This window comes from Vigna umbellata, chromosome 4 (assembly GCF_029865625.1).
Source record: "Vigna umbellata cultivar VRB3 chromosome 4, Vumbellata_1.0, whole genome shotgun sequence".
Taxonomy (NCBI): domain Eukaryota; kingdom Viridiplantae; phylum Streptophyta; class Magnoliopsida; order Fabales; family Fabaceae; genus Vigna; species Vigna umbellata.
Window position 1 is genome coordinate 3,831,407 of NC_142168.1, and position 20,046 is coordinate 3,851,452.

Below are 20,046 nucleotides of genomic sequence, written 5' to 3' on the forward strand. Positions count from 1 at the left end.
GCTAGGTAAATGACCGAGCACTAATTAGAACGAACACTATTTAGAACGAACGTTCGGTATTAGACCGAACGCTAACTAGGACGAACGCTCAATCTAAGACCGAGAGCTCATTTGGACGAACGCTCAGTATAAGACTAAGCGCTACCTATGACGAACGCTGGAATATAAAACCGAGCGTTACTAATTACACTTCAATTTATTTCAACCGTTGGACACGCTAGGCTGAGCCGAACGCTCAAACCTAACCCTTCACTCAAAGGACGCTCGCTCTTCATCAGGATCCTTTCCGAATGAAAGAATTCTTATTCTAAGTCCTTTTCAAGGGAAACCGAACGGTATAAGACCTTTCGATGACGAGCGTACATTATCAAGCAGAGAATATGAAAATTTCCAGATTTTTCATTTTACAATAACTTTACAGTTTTCATACGATTCATAACTTATAATTTCTCTCCACCATGAATCTCATACATTACAAAATTCATATTATCATACCAAACCATACAGAAATTTAATCATACTCCGAATCATACGTTTCATTCTCAGCATACAGTTCAAACAATATTCATCATATACATCCAGTGCAACCATGCTCGTTCATGCATACTTAAACATCAAATATTTCATGCATTTCAGACATCCAGTACACTTCATTGCTTTCATACACATCAAACAAGTATTAAATTAAATTACTAAAGCTTCCCTTACCCGGATTGTAGTGAACGTCCTAAACTGAGTGGATCTTGATTCGTCTAACCGAGACTCCCTCAACGTTTCACTTACGCTTTCCAACTAAACTAACCAAAGAAAAAGAAAGGACTTAGTCCACGCCTTTGCATGCAACGGAATAGGGTTTGCAGGAACTTCTAGAAACGAACGTCCAAATAAACTTACCAGAACCGTAAGTTGTTCGGTTCAGTCTGAAGCTCTTGGTGCAGGGAACGTTTCTGTGATCTCTGAAACGTAATCGGAGGAGAGGAAAGTGAGTTATGGTAGAGAGAAGGTGGAGGTTCTAGAGAGAAGGAGGAGAAAATGGAGATTTTAAATTCCTGGGGAAGAAGAAGGTGTACGCAGAGGGGGGAAGAGTTGTTCAGAGAAATTTAATTCTCTTACCCATTCATACGGACGTTCCTTCCTGTGCTGACACCTGGCTTCCAGAATTGAGTGCAGAACCTTCCGATGTGACACATGTCAGAGATATTCAGAGAATGAAAGTGCACATTAATGGCACAGCACGTGGAGGGGCGTGGGTGCATTAATGAAACACAGAGGTATTAAATGGGGCGTGACAACCCCAAACTAAAACAACATTGTTTTGAAATTGTTTTGCATATAATTCTTTTTCTTGAATATTCAATAAATTTATCGCTCTTTATATAAACTTATTAAATATCCAGTAAATATAATGACATAACTCAAAATTAATACTTGATATATTTAAAGTTTTAAAAATAGATGAATGAAACAAACTGGGTTTCCATATAAAATCAAATATAAGCTTATAATATAATAATAGCTCATCTACACTTTTAAAAATTAATTAAGTCTTTAATCTATATATATAATTAGTTATGCCGTTTGTGAGAACCTGATAAATTAATACACACTAATTCATTCTCTGATCATCAATTAATGCACTGTGCCACGTCAAAACTCCACTCACCTTCACACTGCATGCGCCTGCCATGTGTCACGGTTAGAGCACTCTGAGAATGTTAGTGGAAGACAAGTGGTGTGTAGAGAATGGGAGTTAGTTTCTGTGAAGGAAGGAAGTGAATTTTCAGGAAAACTCTTCCCATTCTCTGCATGCAATCACCTTCTTCCTTACGAAACTCTAGCCTTTCTTCATCTCTGACTTCTCTCTAAACCGTTCCATCTTCTCTCTAAGATAACTCACTATCAATTCCTCCAATCCTATTTCAGACACCGTAGAAACCTCCTCAGCACTGTGAGCATCATTTTGATCCGAACAGAACTGAGAACTGATCTGGTAAGTTCTCGTCCCTGCACTTGGTCTGTTTTAGTTCATGCGAACCAAATCCTGGTTGCATGCATGGGTTATAGGTTTGAATCTGATGTCCTTTTTGGTATCTCTGATTTAGTGAAAGTCGTGGAGTGATTCATTGGGTAGAAAGCTGTTATTGATCGAGAGAAAACCTTAAGCATTTGGAAGTGCACTGCTAGACCAGGTAAGGGAAGCTTTAGTAATTTAATTTAATACTTGTTTGATTTGTATGAAAGCAATGAAATGTATTGGATGTCTGAACTGCATGAAACAATTGATGTTTAAGTATGCGCGAATGAGCATGGTTGCACTGGATGTATATTATTAATGTTGTTTGAACTGTATGCAGAGAATGAAATGTGTGAGGTTGAATATGATTGAATTTCTGTATGGTTTGGAATGAAAGTGTTTTGAACTGTATTGAGGATATGTTTGAACTGGAAAATGGAAAATTCTGTATTGATGAGATGATGATATGAATTCTGTAATGTATGAGAATTATGTTGGAGATAAATCCTAAGTTATGGTTCGTATGAAAACTGTGAAGTTAATATGAATGAAAAATCTGGAAATCTTATCTTCTCTGATTGATCATGTACGCTCGTTATCGAACGGTCTTATACCGTTCGGTTTCCCTGGAACATCACCTAGAATAAGGATTCTTTCATTTGGAAAGGACTCTGATTAAGAACGAGCGTTATTGGTGTCAAGAGTTAGGTGTGAGCGTTCGGCTTAGCCTAGTGTGTCCATCAATTGAAAATAAAGTGAAGTGTAGTTAGGACGCTCGGTTTTGTTTACCAGCGTTCGTCATAAGCAGCGCTTAGTATTATACTGAGCGTTCGTCCAAATGAACTCTCGATCTTAGATTGAGCGTTCGTCATCGTTAGCGTTCGGTCTGATACCGAACGATCGTTCAAATGCGCGTTCGTTCTATTTGGTGCCCGGTCATTGACCTAGCGTTCGTCCTAAGGAGAGTTCGGTTTATACTGAACGCTCGTCCTTATCATTGCTTCGTGAGCGAACGTCAATAGTGTTCGTTCAATTTATTAATTAACGTTCGGTCTTTGACTGGCAGTGCTCGTTTCCGAATTTATTAATACTCTGATTATTTATTTGGATTCACTTAAACCGTGATGGTCCTTTTCATTTAACCTCAAGTCCTTATACTTAGAATTTTCCTAAGTATTATTCTGATATTTTAAACTCAATCTCAGTTACATTACTCCTTTGTCTTAACGTCCGTGAATGGGTAATGGTTCGTTTCTTTTGTTCAGAAACGTGACATCAGAGTACTGTAATACATTCGTCTGGATCGATTAAACGATAAACATGGTTTAAATTAAGAGAGTGGAACATAGAATGGAAATCTGAATAAGAGGAATGTTTAACAAGGTGCGAATGATAGTGTGAATGGAATTATTGGATTGGATTGTGAATGAGCGTTTCAAGGAGGAACGTCTCCATGATGTGAATATGAGAAGTAGTGTAGTATGACCATGGTAAAATCGCTGATGGCTGTTCATCCTGATATTCCGTGATTGCTCATCCTCCTGTAGAGGAGAGTAGTTCATGCGTGGGAATGGCAGGAGGCACTAGTCCTACATAGTACTTTGGGCTGATAAGGGTTAACCTCGGGTGGCAGCTGATGCGAATTCCAGTTACTACATCACCCGGGTGCACGAACGCCTGCGGTTACATGGATCATACAGTCCGGACAGTCTTTAATTATGAGAATTTGCATGAGTTACTGTATGCGTGGATATATGTATCTAATGATGTATGAATGGTATGATTGATTTACTATGTTAAAAATTATGATGATTGTATTGAATTAAATTACCTAAGCTTACCCTTGCAATTTTCCTTGTGTTGTCTACTGTATCTGGATGTCCGTCTTGTCAATGCAATGATCATCCGTTGTGGATGTGAGCAGATGGAGAGGTACTCCTGGAATCAATGCTAGAAGAAGAAAATTTGGAGGATGCCAACTTGGTAGAAGTTGAAGTCAAAGCTGAGCAGTAGAGGCTCGTTCCGTAGTAGATATTAGATTTTTGTGCTGTATTTTGGCAGTTCTGTATATAGTTTTGCAGAATAGATTATTCAGCACTGTCTTTGAATTGATCATGAATTCTGAACGCTGTAATTTGCTGTACGTGCTGTTTTCTCTTGGAGCAGCTGTTATAAGTATTAAGACTGCACTGTATTTACTGTAAATGTGATTAGTTCTGATTAATGGTAATTACTATTTATTGGGATGTTACATTTATTGGTATCAGAGCAGTTTTGTTCTATTAAAGGACACTGTAGGGTTATGAGTGCACTGTGTTTTTGCTGTGTGCTTATTGCATGTTTAATGAGTTATTATTGTTTTAACTCTTGGACATAACTAATGCTCGTTTGTTTTTCTCTGCATCCAGAGAACAAATGGCACCTAGACTTCCTCCTCCTCCTCAACCGAATGAGTCCGATACGTCCAGCAACACTAGGTTGTTGGAAACCGTGGTGGAAAGACTGCATCAACAGAATACCACGTTACTGGAGCAGAATGCTACCTTGATGCAGCAAAACCAAGCTGCTATGCAAGGTTTGGAGGCCTCGCGTGTTAATTCTGAAAACACGCAAAGGCAATTGATGGAGATACTGGCTGCAACTAGAGGTGCGCCTGGAGCATCTTCTTCTAACGCTGCCCCACCTGCAACGGAATGGAGTTTGGAGAGTTTCCTCCAACATCATCCGGCTAAATTCAGTGGGAAATGCCTTCCTGATGAGGCAGACCAGTGGCTAAGGGATATGGAGAGGATCTATGATGCGAAGAGGTGTCCAAATGACAATCGGTTGGCATTCACAGAATACTTATTGACTGGTGAAGCTAGTCACTGGTGGACAAGCATGAAAGCTATCCTGGCAGACGCGCATAACCCCATTAATTGGGAGGTTTTTAGAGCAAAATTTTATGAAGAATACTTTCCGGACAGTGTGCGGTTTGCTAAGGAAGTGGAGTTCCTTCAATTGGTGCAAGGTAGTATGTCTGTCTCGGAATATACAAACAAATTCAAACATCTTGTCCGTTTCAATACCATGGCTACAAGTGAAGAATGGCAATGCAGGAAATTTGAAAATGGGCTGAGGAGTGATTTAAAAGTGTTAATATCCTGCTTGTGCATCAGATCTTTTCCTGCCATGGTTGAGAGAGCAAAAGTACTGGAGAAGAATGTTGCTGAGGCCGAGCAACAGAAGAAGCAGCAATTGAATAGGGGGCAGGTTGCATCCAGAAACAATACGAACGTAAGAAGGCCCCCATACGTTCGTCCAACTCAATCATCTGGTGGATCACAGGCCTTAGTCACTGTTGGCCAAACTGGACAGCCAAGGAATTTGACGTGCTATCAGTGTGGAGGACCACATTTGAGATGGGCTTGTCCTCAACTTGCTGGAGGGAAACATTGCAACAAATGTGGGAGGAATGGGCACTCGGATCGGGAGTGCAATATGGGAGGTCGTGCAGTAATGAGACCACCGAATGCTGGAAGAGCTTCACAAGGGAGAGGTGGACGTGCACAAGCCACAGGAAGGGTGTATGCTATTACTGGTGCTGAAGCTGCTCGTTCAGGTACACTCATCACCAGCACTTGCTTACTGTTTGGAAAGCCTTGTGATGTGTTGTATGATTCGGGGGCAACTCATTCCTTCATCTCGAAGGCGTGTGTTGAGAAGTTGGGGCTAGTGGAGAGCGAGTTACAGTTCGATCTGGTGGTGTCAACCCCAGCGGCTGGTGGGATTAAGACATCTACAGTTTGTGTAAGATGTCCTATAGAAGTTGAGGGACGTAGATATAAGGTCAATCTCATTTGCCTACCCCTTCAAGACTTAGAAGTAATTTTGGGGATGGATTGGTTGAATACCAATCGGATCCTCATTGATTGTGGGAAGAAGGAGCTAGTGTTTCCAGATGTAGAAGAAGAAGAACTGTCAATTACTCTTGGACAGTTTAAGGAGGATATCATGGAGGGAGCAAGCTGTTTTCTTATCATGACGTATGGAGACAATGAGATAGAACGTTCATCCAATATTGATAACAGTGGAGGACGAACAGTAGTGGATGAGTTTCCGGATGTCTTTCCGGATGAAGTACCTGGTCTACCTCCCATCCGTGAGGTAGAATTCACAATTGATTTGGTAACCACTGCTGCACCCATCTCGGTTCAGCCATATAGAATGGCACCAGCTGAGTTAGCCGAACTCAAGAAACAGATTGAAGAATTGATGGATAAGAGATTCATCCGTCCAAGTGCTTCACCATGGGGAGCACCTGTGTTGTTGGTTAAGAAGAAGGATGGCAGCTCACGGCTATGCATTGATTATAGGCAACTCAATAAGCTGACCATCAAGAACAAGTATCCACTACCAAGGATAGACGATCTTCTAGATCAGTTGCATGGTGCGTGTGTGTTTTCTAAGATTGACTTACGTTCGGGCTATCATCAAATTAGAGTGAAAGAGGAGGATATTCAGAAGACTGCATTCCGGTCTAGATATGGTCATTATGAGTATGTGGTGATGCCCTTTGGAGTGACAAACGCACCTGCAATCTTCATGGATTACATGAACAGAATTTCCAGGCCGTACCTTGATAAATTTGTAGTAGTGTTTATTGATGACATCCTCATTTATTCCAAGAGCTTTGAAGAGCATGAAGACCATTTGAGAATTGTCTTGAGCGTGTTGAGGGAGAAAGAGCTGTATGCCAAGCGTTCAAAGTGCGAATTCTGGATGAAGGAGATCCAATTTTTGGGGCACGTTGTTTCTGCTGGTGGTATTGCAGTAGATCCAGCCAAGGTGAAGGCAGTGCTGGATTGGGAGAGTCCACGTTCTGTCACGGAGGTTAGGAGCTTTGTGGGACTCGCGGGCTACTACAGGCGGTTTATTGAAGGATTTTCTAAGATAGTAGCCCCTCTGACTTACCTCACCAGGAAGGACCAGCCGTTTGCTTGGACAGATAAATGTGAGGAGAGCTTTCAGGAATTGAAGAAGAAATTAACAAGCGCTCCTGTGTTGGTCATTCCAGATACAGCCAAACCTTTTGAAGTGTATTGTGATGCATCATATCAAGGTTTGGGCTGTGTACTGATGCAGGAAAGGAGGGCAGTGGCTTATGCTTCCAGGCAGCTGAAAATCCATGAGAAGAATTACCCCACACACGACTTGGAGCTAGCAGCAGTCGTGTTTGCATTAAAGATCTGGAGGCATTATCTGTATGGTGCAACGTTTCAAGTGTTTAGTGATCATAAGAGTCTCAAGTACCTCTTTGATCAAAAGGAATTGAATATGAGGCAAAGGAGGTGGCTTGAATTCTTGAAGGACTATGAATTTGAACTGTTGTATCATCCTGGAAAAGCAAATGTGGTGGCTGATGCCTTGAGTAGGAAGGCCGTAAGAATTTCTGCAATGATGGTGAAGGAGCTGAATTTGGTGGAGAGTTTTAGAGATCTAAGATTACAATTTGATTTAGGAACGAACGCAATAACGTGCTGTAATCTTAGAATTTCCAGTGATGTATTTGACAGAATTTGGATGAAGCAACGTGAGGATGAAGAATTGGTGAAAATCCTGAGCGTGCTTGGTACAGATCAGGCTAAGGGGTTCAATGCTGGAACGGATGGTCTACTAAGATATATGGGGAGAACGTGTGTTCCAAATGACAGTGAGCTGAAGAGAATTATAATGGAGGAGGGACATCACAGCCGTCTTAGCATGCATCCTGGCATGACTAAGATGTATCAGGACCTTCGTTTGTCATTCTGGTGGCCTGGTATGAAGAGTGACATTGCACGTTTTGTGTCATCTTGTTTAACCTGTCAAAGAGCCAAGGCTGAACATCAAAGACCAGGAGGATTGCTGCAGCCATTGGAGATTCCAGAATGGAAGTGGGATAGCATCTCCATGGATTTCGTGACTCATCTGCCACGTACAGTCCGAAACCATGATTCAATTTGGGTAATTGTGGATAGATTGACTAAGAGCGCCCATTTCTTGGCTGTTAATTTAAAGATGTCCATGTCAAACTTGGCCAAATTGTACATTAGAGAGATTGTTAGACTGCATGGAGTTCCTTCGAGTATTATATCAGATCGGGACACGAGATTCACATCTCGTTTTTGGCAGTCACTGCAAGGAGAATTGGGAAGCAAACTGCAAATGAGTTCTGCTTATCACCCTCAGACGGATGGCCAATCTGAGCGAACCATTCAGACTCTTGAAGACTTGTTGAGGACTTGCGTTATAGATCATATGGGAGTATGGGATGAAGTTCTGCCGCTTGTTGAATTCACATACAATAACAGCTTTCAAGCAAGTATAGGAATGGCACCGTTTGAAGCTCTTTATGGAAGGAAGTGTAGAACTCCTTTGTGTTGGTTCCAAGAAGGCGAGAATGTGTTAACCGGACCTGATTTGATACAGCAAACAACCGAGAAAGTGAAACTGATCCAGGAACGTTTGAAAACGTCTCAAAGCAGACAGAAATCGTATGCCGATAAGAGAAGAAGACCCTTAGAGTTCTCTGCTGGTGATCACGTTTTTCTAAGGTTGAATCCAATCACTGGTGTAGGAAGAGTTCTTCGTCCAAAGAAGCTATCACCTAAGTACGTTGGACCTTATCAAATTTTAAAGAAGATTGGAGCAGTGGCGTATGAATTGGCTTTACCACCTCAACTGTCCAACCTTCATCCAGTCTTTCATGTTTCTCAACTCCGGAAGTATATAGCTGATCCATCACACGTACTGGAGTTAGAAGACATCCAAATTCGCCCAGACAGGACACTGGAGATGCAACCTGTTTGTGTGGAAGACAGCCGCACCAGACTCTACAAAGGAAAGGATGTTCGTCTCGTGAAAGTGGTGTGGAATGCAAAGACTGGCGATTCAACATGGGAGGTGGAAGAGGCTGTAAAGGAATTGTACCCTCACCTATTCCCTGGTAAGTTTTATAATTTTCGAGGACGAAAATTTTTGTAGTTAGGGGGAATGTGAGAACCTGATAAATTAATACACACTAATTCATTCTCTAATCATCAATTAATGCACTGTGCCACGTCAAAACTCCACTCACCTTCACACTGCATGCGCCTGCCATGTGTCACGGTTAGAGCACTCTGAGAATGTTAGTGGAAGACAAGTGGTGTGTAGAGAATGGGAGTTAGTTTCTGTGAAGGAAGGAAGTGAATTTTCAGGAAAACTCTTCCCATTCTCTGCATGCAATCACCTTCTTCCTTACGAAACTCTAGCCTTTCTTCATCTCTGACTTCTCTCTAAACCGTTCCATCTTCTCTCTAAGATAACTCACTATCAATTCCTCCAATCCTATTTCAGACACCGTAGAAACCTCCTCAGCACTGTGAGCATCATTTTGATCCGAACAGAACTGAGAACTGATCTGGTAAGTTCTCGTCCCTGCACTTGGTCTGTTTTAGTTCATGCGAACCAAATCCTGGTTGCATGCATGGGTTATAGGTTTGAATCTGATGTCCTTTTTGGTATCTCTGATTTAGTGAAAGTCGTGGAGTGATTCATTGGGTAGAAAGCTGTTATTGATCGAGAGAAAACCTTAAGCATTTGGAAGTGCACTGCTAGACCAGGTAAGGGAAGCTTTAGTAATTTAATTTAATACTTGTTTGATTTGTATGAAAGCAATGAAATGTATTGGATGTCTGAACTGCATGAAACAATTGATGTTTAAGTATGCGCGAATGAGCATGGTTGCACTGGATGTATATTATTAATGTTGTTTGAACTGTATGCAGAGAATGAAATGTGTGAGGTTGAATATGATTGAATTTCTGTATGGTTTGGAATGAAAGTGTTTTGAACTGTATTGAGGATATGTTTGAACTGGAAAATGGAAAATTCTGTATTGATGAGATGATGATATGAATTCTGTAATGTATGAGAATTATGTTGGAGATAAATCCTAAGTTATGGTTCGTATGAAAACTGTGAAGTTAATATGAATGAAAAATCTGGAAATCTTATCTTCTCTGATTGATCATGTACGCTCGTTATCGAACGGTCTTATACCGTTCGGTTTCCCTGGAACATCACCTAGAATAAGGATTCTTTCATTTGGAAAGGACTCTGATTAAGAACGAGCGTTATTGGTGTCAAGAGTTAGGTGTGAGCGTTCGGCTTAGCCTAGTGTGTCCATCAATTGAAAATAAAGTGAAGTGTAGTTAGGACGCTCGGTTTTGTTTACCAGCGTTCGTCATAAGCAGCGCTTAGTATTATACTGAGCGTTCGTCCAAATGAACTCTCGATCTTAGATTGAGCGTTCGTCATCGTTAGCGTTCGGTCTGATACCGAACGATCGTTCAAATGCGCGTTCGTTCTATTTGGTGCCCGGTCATTGACCTAGCGTTCGTCCTAAGGAGAGTTCGGTTTATACTGAACGCTCGTCCTTATCATTGCTTCGTGAGCGAACGTCAATAGTGTTCGTTCAATTTATTAATTAACGTTCGGTCTTTGACTGGCAGTGCTCGTTTCCGAATTTATTAATACTCTGATTATTTATTTGGATTCACTTAAACCGTGATGGTCCTTTTCATTTAACCTCAAGTCCTTATACTTAGAATTTTCCTAAGTATTATTCTGATATTTTAAACTCAATCTCAGTTACATTACTCCTTTGTCTTAACGTCCGTGAATGGGTAATGGTTCGTTTCTTTTGTTCAGAAACGTGACATCAGAGTACTGTAATACATTCGTCTGGATCGATTAAACGATAAACATGGTTTAAATTAAGAGAGTGGAACATAGAATGGAAATCTGAATAAGAGGAATGTTTAACAAGGTGCGAATGATAGTGTGAATGGAATTATTGGATTGGATTGTGAATGAGCGTTTCAAGGAGGAACGTCTCCATGATGTGAATATGAGAAGTAGTGTAGTATGACCATGGTAAAATCGCTGATGGCTGTTCATCCTGATATTCCGTGATTGCTCATCCTCCTGTAGAGGAGAGTAGTTCATGCGTGGGAATGGCAGGAGGCACTAGTCCTACATAGTACTTTGGGCTGATAAGGGTTAACCTCGGGTGGCAGCTGATGCGAATTCCAGTTACTACATCACCCGGGTGCACGAACGCCTGCGGTTACATGGATCATACAGTCCGGACAGTCTTTAATTATGAGAATTTGCATGAGTTACTGTATGCGTGGATATATGTATCTAATGATGTATGAATGGTATGATTGATTTACTATGTTAAAAATTATGATGATTGTATTGAATTAAATTACCTAAGCTTACCCTTGCAATTTTCCTTGTGTTGTCTACTGTATCTGGATGTCCGTCTTGTCAATGCAATGATCATCCGTTGTGGATGTGAGCAGATGGAGAGGTACTCCTGGAATCAATGCTAGAAGAAGAAAATTTGGAGGATGCCAACTTGGTAGAAGTTGAAGTCAAAGCTGAGCAGTAGAGGCTCGTTCCGTAGTAGATATTAGATTTTTGTGCTGTATTTTGGCAGTTCTGTATATAGTTTTGCATAATAGATTATTCAGCACTGTCTTTGAATTGATCATGAATTCTGAACGCTGTAATTTGCTGTACGTGCTGTTTTCTCTTGGAGCAGCTGTTATAAGTATTAAGACTGCACTGTATTTACTGTAAATGTGATTAGTTCTGATTAATGGTAATTACTATTTATTGGGATGTTACACCGTTTATAGTTTGCGAATTTTATAAGCGAGTTCAAGTTAATTTACTGGTTCGAAGTCAAAGAAAAACAATATTTTGTATCGATTTAAATAATTTCAGGTACTCCTTATAAGTTGCAGAAGATCAAAATTATAATTTCTAATTTAAGACTCCAACTAAAAAATTAATCAGTTCAAGGTTTTTGTTTTTAAAAATATTAAACCTTAGCCATTAATACAATGGTTTACTGTAGAATGAAAAGATTGAAAAGTTTAAAAAGAAAAAATAATTTCAGTACAACAAAATGCAAAAAATGTGTATGTAATCATGATTGAAAGAGACAGGAAAGAAATAAATGTGCACAGTGAAAAAGATAATGAAGATAATATTAGTAAACAACATATTGTATGAATAAATGTAAATTTAATGTTCAAAATACTAACGGTGATGCAGAGTCTAGAATTCCATGGACGTCTCTTTGCCCTTATCGTCTCAATTGAACAGCCGTGACGAAATGATAGTATAATAATAATTATTATTATTAATATTATTGTCATACTAATAATATAGGGAGGATAATGATAATTTATTAGACTAAAATTTTTTATTGTGGGAATTTCAATTTCTTTTTTTGTGCGCTCTATCTCAGTATATTAAAAAGAAAGAAAATGGTCAGTGTTTCCGTGTGTGAGGCCCAGAAATATTACTCTGCTAATTATCTGTCCAAAATCATCATTTCACGCCACGTCACACGCTCAGTGCATTAAAAACGCACCAAGCGCTGCATGCACGCATGCCACTTGTCACGTTGGAAGTTTCTGAAGTCAGAGTGGGGGTGCAGGTGTCCGAAAATGAGACGCTCGTTCGTCTGGAATTGGAAGGAACAAAAGTGGTTTTTCGAAAACCCTTCCACTCACCTGCACCATTCATCTTCTACCTCTGAACCCAAACCTCCATTTTCTCCATCTTCTCTCTAAAGCTTCCAACTTCTCTCTACGAAAAATCTCACGTTTATTCTCCAATCACAGTTTCAGAACCATAGGAACGCTCTCTGAGACGTGGGCGTTATTTTGGACCGAATAGAAGTAGGATCTAAACTGGTAAGTCCTCTCTTCCCGTCATTCGTCCCTTAGGTTTCATGCGAACCAGTTTCTGGGTTCATGCATGAGTAAGATCTGAGTTATTTTGATTTTTGTGTATAGATTTAAGTGGAGTTAGTAAGTGAACCTGGAGTAGAAAGCTATTAGAGGAAGCACCATAACCTTGCATTAGGGCGAACACTGCTAACCAGGTAAGGGAAGCTTATATGTTTAATTTATACTTGTATGTTGTGTAATCTGGATTGCATGTATGAAAAGTATGATGTTTGAGCTGTATGGACGACCACTGTTATGGAATATGATTTCTGATTTTGATTGATCTGCATGTTGGTTTGATACGTATGAAAAATGGATGTTATGTTGTATGAAGTAAATCTGTATTTTGATGTTGAATATGAAGTTACTGGAATGCATGTTATAAAGTTTATAAATTGAAAATCCTATGAATTATAAAGTATAAATTTAAAGGTTGAAAATCTGGAAATTTGTTAAGTTTGAGAAATCTGAAACTTAAATCATCCCCTTGATAAATGACGCTCGTCATCGTACGGTCATAGACCGTTCGGTTTCCCTTAAAATAACTTAGAATGGAATTTCTTTCATTTGGAAAGAATTCTGCTCGAGAACGAGCGTCCCCAATTGAATGTCTGAGCGTTCGGTTCAGCTCAGCTGTATATAAATATTTGAAACTTTATGAATACGTAACGCTCGGTCTTTAACCGAAGCGTTCGTCCTTAATAGCGTTCGGCCTTATGTCGAGCGTTCGTTCTTAATAGCGTTCGGCCTTATGTCGAGCGTTCGTCCTTAGTATCGTTCGGCCTTATGTCGAACGTTCGTCCTAAATAGCGCTCGGTCTTATAACGAGCGTCCGTTCTAAATCTCGCTAGGTCTCATACCAAGCGCTCGTACTAATTGGATAAATGTCTGATAAAATAGCGTTCGTTCAAAGTATTAAGTATTTATTTTCTTTACGTTCGTTCAATTCCTGGCATTAGTTTTCATATGCAAATCTCTTCAAATAAAATTCTAAGTGTTCTTGACCCTCCATTGTGCATTAAATCTGGACCAAGTTTTTATCACTATTATTTTCTAAGTACCCGTACACTTCAAGTCGAGTCAGTTCATTTAACTGGCCAAACAGAAATTACGTTCGTTACATATATTTTCCTGAGTATCCAGTAACTTCATTTGGACGTTCGTCCTAAGTTTTCAGTGGACTGAGCGTTCGTCATTTTTTTACTTCTAAATCTAAAGATGAAAAAGATGATGAAATATGATAAATTAAAGTGTGAACGCCATATGGAGCGAATTTATGATGTTGGATTTTGGACGAGCGTTCCAGGGAGGAATGTCTCATATATGATTGAATATTGAATTGGTAAAGTATGACTGTCCGTGATACTCATCTTCATGTAGAAGGGGGTAGTCATGCGTGGGAATGGCAGGAGGTTCTTCGTTCATCGCTTAGTTATGGGCGAGGGATTAACCTCGAGTGGTAGCTGATTAGGTATATCCCGGCTAATACACCACTCGGGTGCAAGGACGCCTGTAGCTACACGGTTCATACAGTCCGGACGGTCGTCTAGAATATATATAAATTTACTATGTTACATTATGTTGAATTGTATGTTGTGCGTGTGCATTTGAAATGTTGAATGAGTATGTTGAATGTATGAATTAAATATTATAAGCTTACCCTTTCGTTTTCCTTGTGTTGTCAATTGTCCTTGTACGTTCGTCCTGTCTTGCAATGATCATCCGTTGTGGATGTGAGCAGATGGTGGTGCGTCCCTTGAAGAAATGCTGGAAGAAGAAAATTTGGATGAAGCTAATCTGGTGGAAGTAGAAGTAAAGGCCGAGCCTTAGAGCGCTCGTTAGATTAGATTGTAAATGTTTAGTTTATTTTTGGACGTTCGGTTATATGTTTTGGTAAAACCGTTCGTTATTAGCGCTCGTTGTTTTGAGCTGTATATTGAAACGCTGCCTCTTAAGCCGTTTGGATTTTGGAACTCGGTTATTTGTAAAGACTGCTTAATTACTGTTAATTGTAATTAATTCTAATTTATGGTGATTACTGTATTTTGGGATGTTACACCGTGCTAAAAGAAAAAAGAAAGAGAAATTGAAAGATAAGCCCGGGATTGCGGTGACAAATCCATTTTGCACACCTCATTGGAAGAAATACCGAACATCTACGCATGCCCTTATAATAGTATGCTGAAGTGATGTGATGTCTCTGTGTTGTGTGTTCTGTGTTTAAGACATAAATGTTTTTTTTTGTTTTTTCTATTGGTTTACATCTTGAGATGGATTCATCCATCACCTTCGATTGTGTTGTGCTGTGTGTTGTGTATGTGACTCTTGATTCTGTCCACCACAGTCCAAAGAAAAAGTAGCTTTCAACCCTGTACTAGAATGGTGTATATTTTATTCTGGTTTTAAATCTTGTACACAAAATTAATGTAGTTTAATTGTCATTAAAAAATGTTTAAATTTTTTAACGGTTTGTACATGTGTACATTTACTTTTCGTATCTCCACGTCCAAGAACTAGATCTCTTCAGCAGCCAACAGACACAGAATTTACAAGACCGGTTTTTGCTCCTTATCTTAAGCTTCTGTAAAAGTTTTATCTCGCCTTCACACAACATTGCCACCTACCATTTGCTGTAGTTTTTTTGGTTTTTCAAATCTTGGGGTTGTTGAAAGTTTTGAACTTTCTTGATTCAATTGCAAGTATGGTCTTGAATGCATACTTCTAAGAAAAGGGTACCTTTCAACTTTTTGAACGCTTCTTCTTCGTCATGTATGTATCTATGTACTTGATGAGCATGTGCTGCCTCGTGTCATTGGATGTGTGAATTTTCTTAACTCATTTCACAGAGGTCATGCATTATTCTGGCTCCTACTGCTGCTTCTCTCTGCATCCAAGACCTGGTGTCGGTTTAGACTTAGAATTCCTGATTCCGGATTGTTGAAGTAAGTAAACTTATTACCAGTGTTTGGTTAATGGGAGATTTATTATTCAGTATTCTCTTGAGATTTATTAGTGTTTGGTTTTTCTTCCTTAATTTGAATTTTCCTGAAGAAATTATGGTTATTGTATTCTGCTTATATTAAAGAAAATTTTAATTTTATTACAGCTGTAATATATGTATGTGTGTGTATGTATATGTATGTATGCGTGCGTGATTTATTTATTTACTGATAGTTATTATGTTTTTTCAGTGTTTAATTGTCTTTTTCTGCTGTGAATCTGACAAGTTTTAAGGACATGTTTGGATGTGTATCAGGTAGATTGGTATTCAATTGCTAAATGTTCAGTGTAATGTTTCTGCTCTTGGCTTTCTGGAGTTTTCGTGGAATTCTATCACACATTCCAGATTCTTGTTTAAATAGGTCTATTGTTCCGTAGATCTGAATCATACCAGTGAGAAGAAATTTTCAGTGAAATTGGGTGTTGGGATTTTGGATTTAACTGACGAGGAGGCTAATTCACGTGTTTGTTACGGTATAGGTGTGAGGTGGAGACCCCTTCAATCCTCTGACATTTGCATGTTCTGAATTTGAGAAGCTTAATAGGATTTTGCTGAAGAAATTTAGGATCTGCATTAATTTGAATGGGGCATTCTGCAGCCGTATGGGACTATAGAGCAGCAACTGAAATTACAAAGGACTGGAATGGAATTGATCAAGTTCTGCTTCGGACCCCAAGGGGTTCTTCGGCACGGGTGAGAAATTGTTCATTGCAAAACTGGTGTCGGTTTTAACATTTGGTAAAGTTATGATTTTAAAATTTAATTACTACGATTACTTAGATTAACTGTTTTTTCTCGAAATTAGGTAAGCTTACATGGGGCGCAGGTCACTTCATGGCGGAATGAGCACGGGGAAGAACTTCTATTCACAAGCAGCAAGGTATGTCTTTCAATTTTGATTGAAAATCAATTTGTACATTTTAAATTATATGAATTTTGTTAGTTGTCAGCGCTGATAAGGAAAACATGTCAATATTTCATAATCTTGCTTTCTGAAAATTTTCATTTTGGGATAATCTGCATTATATTGCAACTGGCATGTGAAGGGCATTTGCCCAAATAATCAATAAATTTAAGAAGAGTTTGGATTTTGATGAATCATAGTATTCTATGCTGTCCATCAATCACATCGATGCAAGAGAAAAACAGGGAAGAATGGTGCATTGTAGTGCTTTTGTCCTTTGGAACCACTGGGGTTGAATACTGGTATAATGAAAAACTTTGACGGCAAAACCAACTTCTTAACTGATGCTTTTGTAGGAACACAGAACTTTAATCAATTATACTTTTTAAAGAGGCAAGTAGTAATAACTAACTGTTTTGTTTCCTTTTCCATTATCTGTAGGCAATTTTCAAGGCTCCAAAAGCAATTCGAGGAGGAATTCCCATGTGTTTTCCACAGGCAAGCTTATTCCTTTTTACGTTCATTTTATATAACTTGTAACATGCATACTTACATATCTTGAGCTGAATTTGTTTCACAGTTTGAAAACTGTGGATCGCTGGAGCAGCATGGTTTTGCAAGAAATAGAATGTGGGCAATTGATGAAAACCCTCCTCCTCTTCCTGGGAATGACTCCAGTGGGAAATCCTTCATTGACCTGGTGCTAAAATCATCTGAAGAAGATATGAAGTGCTGGCCACACAGGTATGAATAGCATGATGTGACAGTATAACAGGGATATCCACTCTCCATGTGTTTGATAATTTGAATCTGGCATATATGCACTCGATATTACTTTTTCCTGTGTTTGGCAGTAAATTTCAAGCAGTAGTAATCTAACGATTGTTTAATAATTGTACCAGTTTTGAATTCCGTCTTCGGGTGTCTCTTGCAGCAGATGGGGACCTGACTTTGATATCTAGAGTCAGGAATATAAATGGCAAGCCATTTAGTTTCTCATTCGCGGATCACACATACTTATTGGTTTCTGACATTAGGTATGGATAATTCTTTGTTGTACTTGGTCTGCATTCCCTTTTCTGAGTGTGTGGGATGATGTCCAACCATCATTTTTCTTTTCCATAGTAAATTGATTGCTGAACACTTGATGGGAGTTTTATTAGCACTAATGGTACTTCCTTGTTCAATATTTATAGTAGACAAATATATTTGGTTTTTGTTCTGAAACGTGTAGTTTCTGCATTTGCTGAATGCTTTAAATTGTGGGATTTTAACATTCAAGCAGATCTTAGAGGACTGTTTCTCTTCTTTAGAAACTAATAACAACTTACACTCTAATCATTTGAAACTAGCATGGATACTCTATATATTAGGTGGATTCTTCTCCGAATACTGGAATTATGAGTTTTATTCATGTCAGTTATCGGGAAATATGTAAACAAGTGATCAGTCGTAATGAAAGTACAAAGTTCTTACACAGCCTATAGAATTTGTAAGCATTTGAAGCAAACTACTGTTTGCAATGCTTGTTACCTATATAGATTCTTGTTTACATATTTTTACTTGAACTACCTCTCTTTTGATTGTTTTAGAACAGGAAATTTTATTTTAAGATTGACGATCATTATTAACGTCACATTAACAATTTTTATAGTGAGATAAGGATTGAAGGTCTGGAGACACTGGACTACCTAGACAACCTTTTCAAAAAAGAACGATTTACTGAACAAGGAGATGCAATAACATTTGAATCTGAGGTAAACCCTTCTAGGTTATATTGATGTTAACAAAATGTAGACATTTATAGTTCCATGCTGCAATTTAAGCTATTACTTCAGGTTGAGATAAATAGAGCACTATATTCCTGGCCTATGCTGCAGTTTTGTCAATAACACACAGTATCCACTACTAAAGTCTTTTGGTTTTGACACAATGAAGGCTAATGAAGATGTTTTTAATATCCATACTTCCTTCATGGCAGGCGGATCGAGTTTATCTTAGCTCTCCAAACATAATTGCAGTGCTAGATCATGAGAAGAAGCGAACATTTGTTACAAGGAAGGAAGGTCTCCCTGATGTTGGTAAGCTCTAAGTAGCAAATTTTTTCCACAAACAAAATACAAACGTAGATAAGGTTTCGAGTTGTAGAAAATATAAAATCAGTCCTTTTCATCTTAACTTTTATGGTGTGTTCAGCTGTGTGGAATCCATGGGAAAAGAAATCAAAATCCATGGTAGATTTTGGTGATGAAGAGTACAAACAGATGCTTTGTGTTGACGGGGCGGTGATAGAGAAACCGGTGAGCTTGAAGCCGGGAGAGGAATGGACCGGTCGGCTGCAGCTATCAGTTGTGCCATCAAGTTTTTGCAGTGACCGTCTTGGTCTTGACAGAAGTGGTCTTTGAGGAATTGTACAAAATGGGTCTGAGTTAATGCTGCTACTACATCCAGCAATGTAGCAGCATCTAGTTGTAGAAATAGTGCTGTTCAGTAGGAGTGTCAGGTTTTATGTTGTTATGATCTTAGGCTAGAAATAGTGCTTTATAGAGGCCTATGTTTTTTGTGAGAATGGCTTTCAAGTGTTACCAGGTCATTAGTCAGTTGGTTCCTTCCGTTCTGCTATGGATGCTCCTTCTTTAAGCATTAGATTTGTTGAGTTGGTGCCGAGTTTATTCTCTCCATGGATTTGATGATATGTTCCACGGCATGGATAATTTAGCTTTGGTGTTCCAATTTGCTTATATTGGATGGTTACGGCTATGATCTGCCTCTCATGACAGAGATAAAACGAGTGATTAGTGGACAATGTGATCATGCATCTTTTTTTGGCATTTTCCATTTTACAGTGATACGTGCATAATTCAATAACCTTCACATAAATTTTGTATACTCTCACTGTTTTTATTTCATGGTTAGTTGGCTGAATTATGCTATAAATGGCTTTTAAAGTAATCTAGAAGTCAATATTTTTATTATAAATGATGTTTACAATTGAATGACATTGTCAAGAATTCTGATGTTGACTGTGATGTAATTGAATTCATGTCTGTATTCAATAAAGTGGGTCAAAAGTGGTGCGTCAAAAAGCAATAGCACTTCTCCTGCTTGAGATTCGAGACATTGCGGTTGGTTATTCAAACTATGAATCGGTATTTACTTTTTTCCAACTGAGCTTCATATGTTCATCTGCACTTATAATTATCTTAATTTTTTCATCATTTACCAGTGGTTTCTTTTAAGAGGTAAAATTTTTGTGTTCAATTATATTCTCGTTATATCACTCTCCATTCATAATTCTCATAACTTCAAA

General features: G+C 38.8%; 1 protein-coding gene across 9 annotated transcripts; it reads left to right on the top strand.

Moving 5' to 3' along the window:
• Nucleotides 1-12,520: 12,520 nt before the first annotated feature.
• Nucleotides 12,521-19,623, top strand: LOC148199039 (putative glucose-6-phosphate 1-epimerase). 9 transcript variants are annotated; one of them, XM_088111815.1, is made up of 11 exons: nucleotides 12,521-12,795; nucleotides 12,898-12,986; nucleotides 14,573-16,224; nucleotides 16,312-16,525; nucleotides 16,638-16,712; nucleotides 17,178-17,234; nucleotides 17,317-17,480; nucleotides 17,639-17,773; nucleotides 18,391-18,493; nucleotides 18,718-18,817; nucleotides 18,933-19,623. In XM_088111815.1, the coding sequence occupies exons 4-11, from the start codon at nucleotides 16,415-16,417 to the stop codon at nucleotides 19,139-19,141; spliced, it is 954 nt and encodes a 317-aa protein (XP_087967941.1). In that variant the 5' UTR covers nucleotides 12,521-12,795; nucleotides 12,898-12,986; nucleotides 14,573-16,224; nucleotides 16,312-16,414; the 3' UTR covers nucleotides 19,142-19,623. The 9 variants fall into 9 exon arrangements, with proteins under 9 accessions (XP_087967941.1, XP_087967939.1, XP_087967940.1 ...); XM_088111813.1 differs by having other exon boundaries at nucleotides 14,573-15,773; nucleotides 16,023-16,525; XM_088111814.1 differs by having other exon boundaries at nucleotides 14,573-15,773; nucleotides 16,088-16,525.
• Nucleotides 19,624-20,046: the final 423 nt, after the last annotated feature.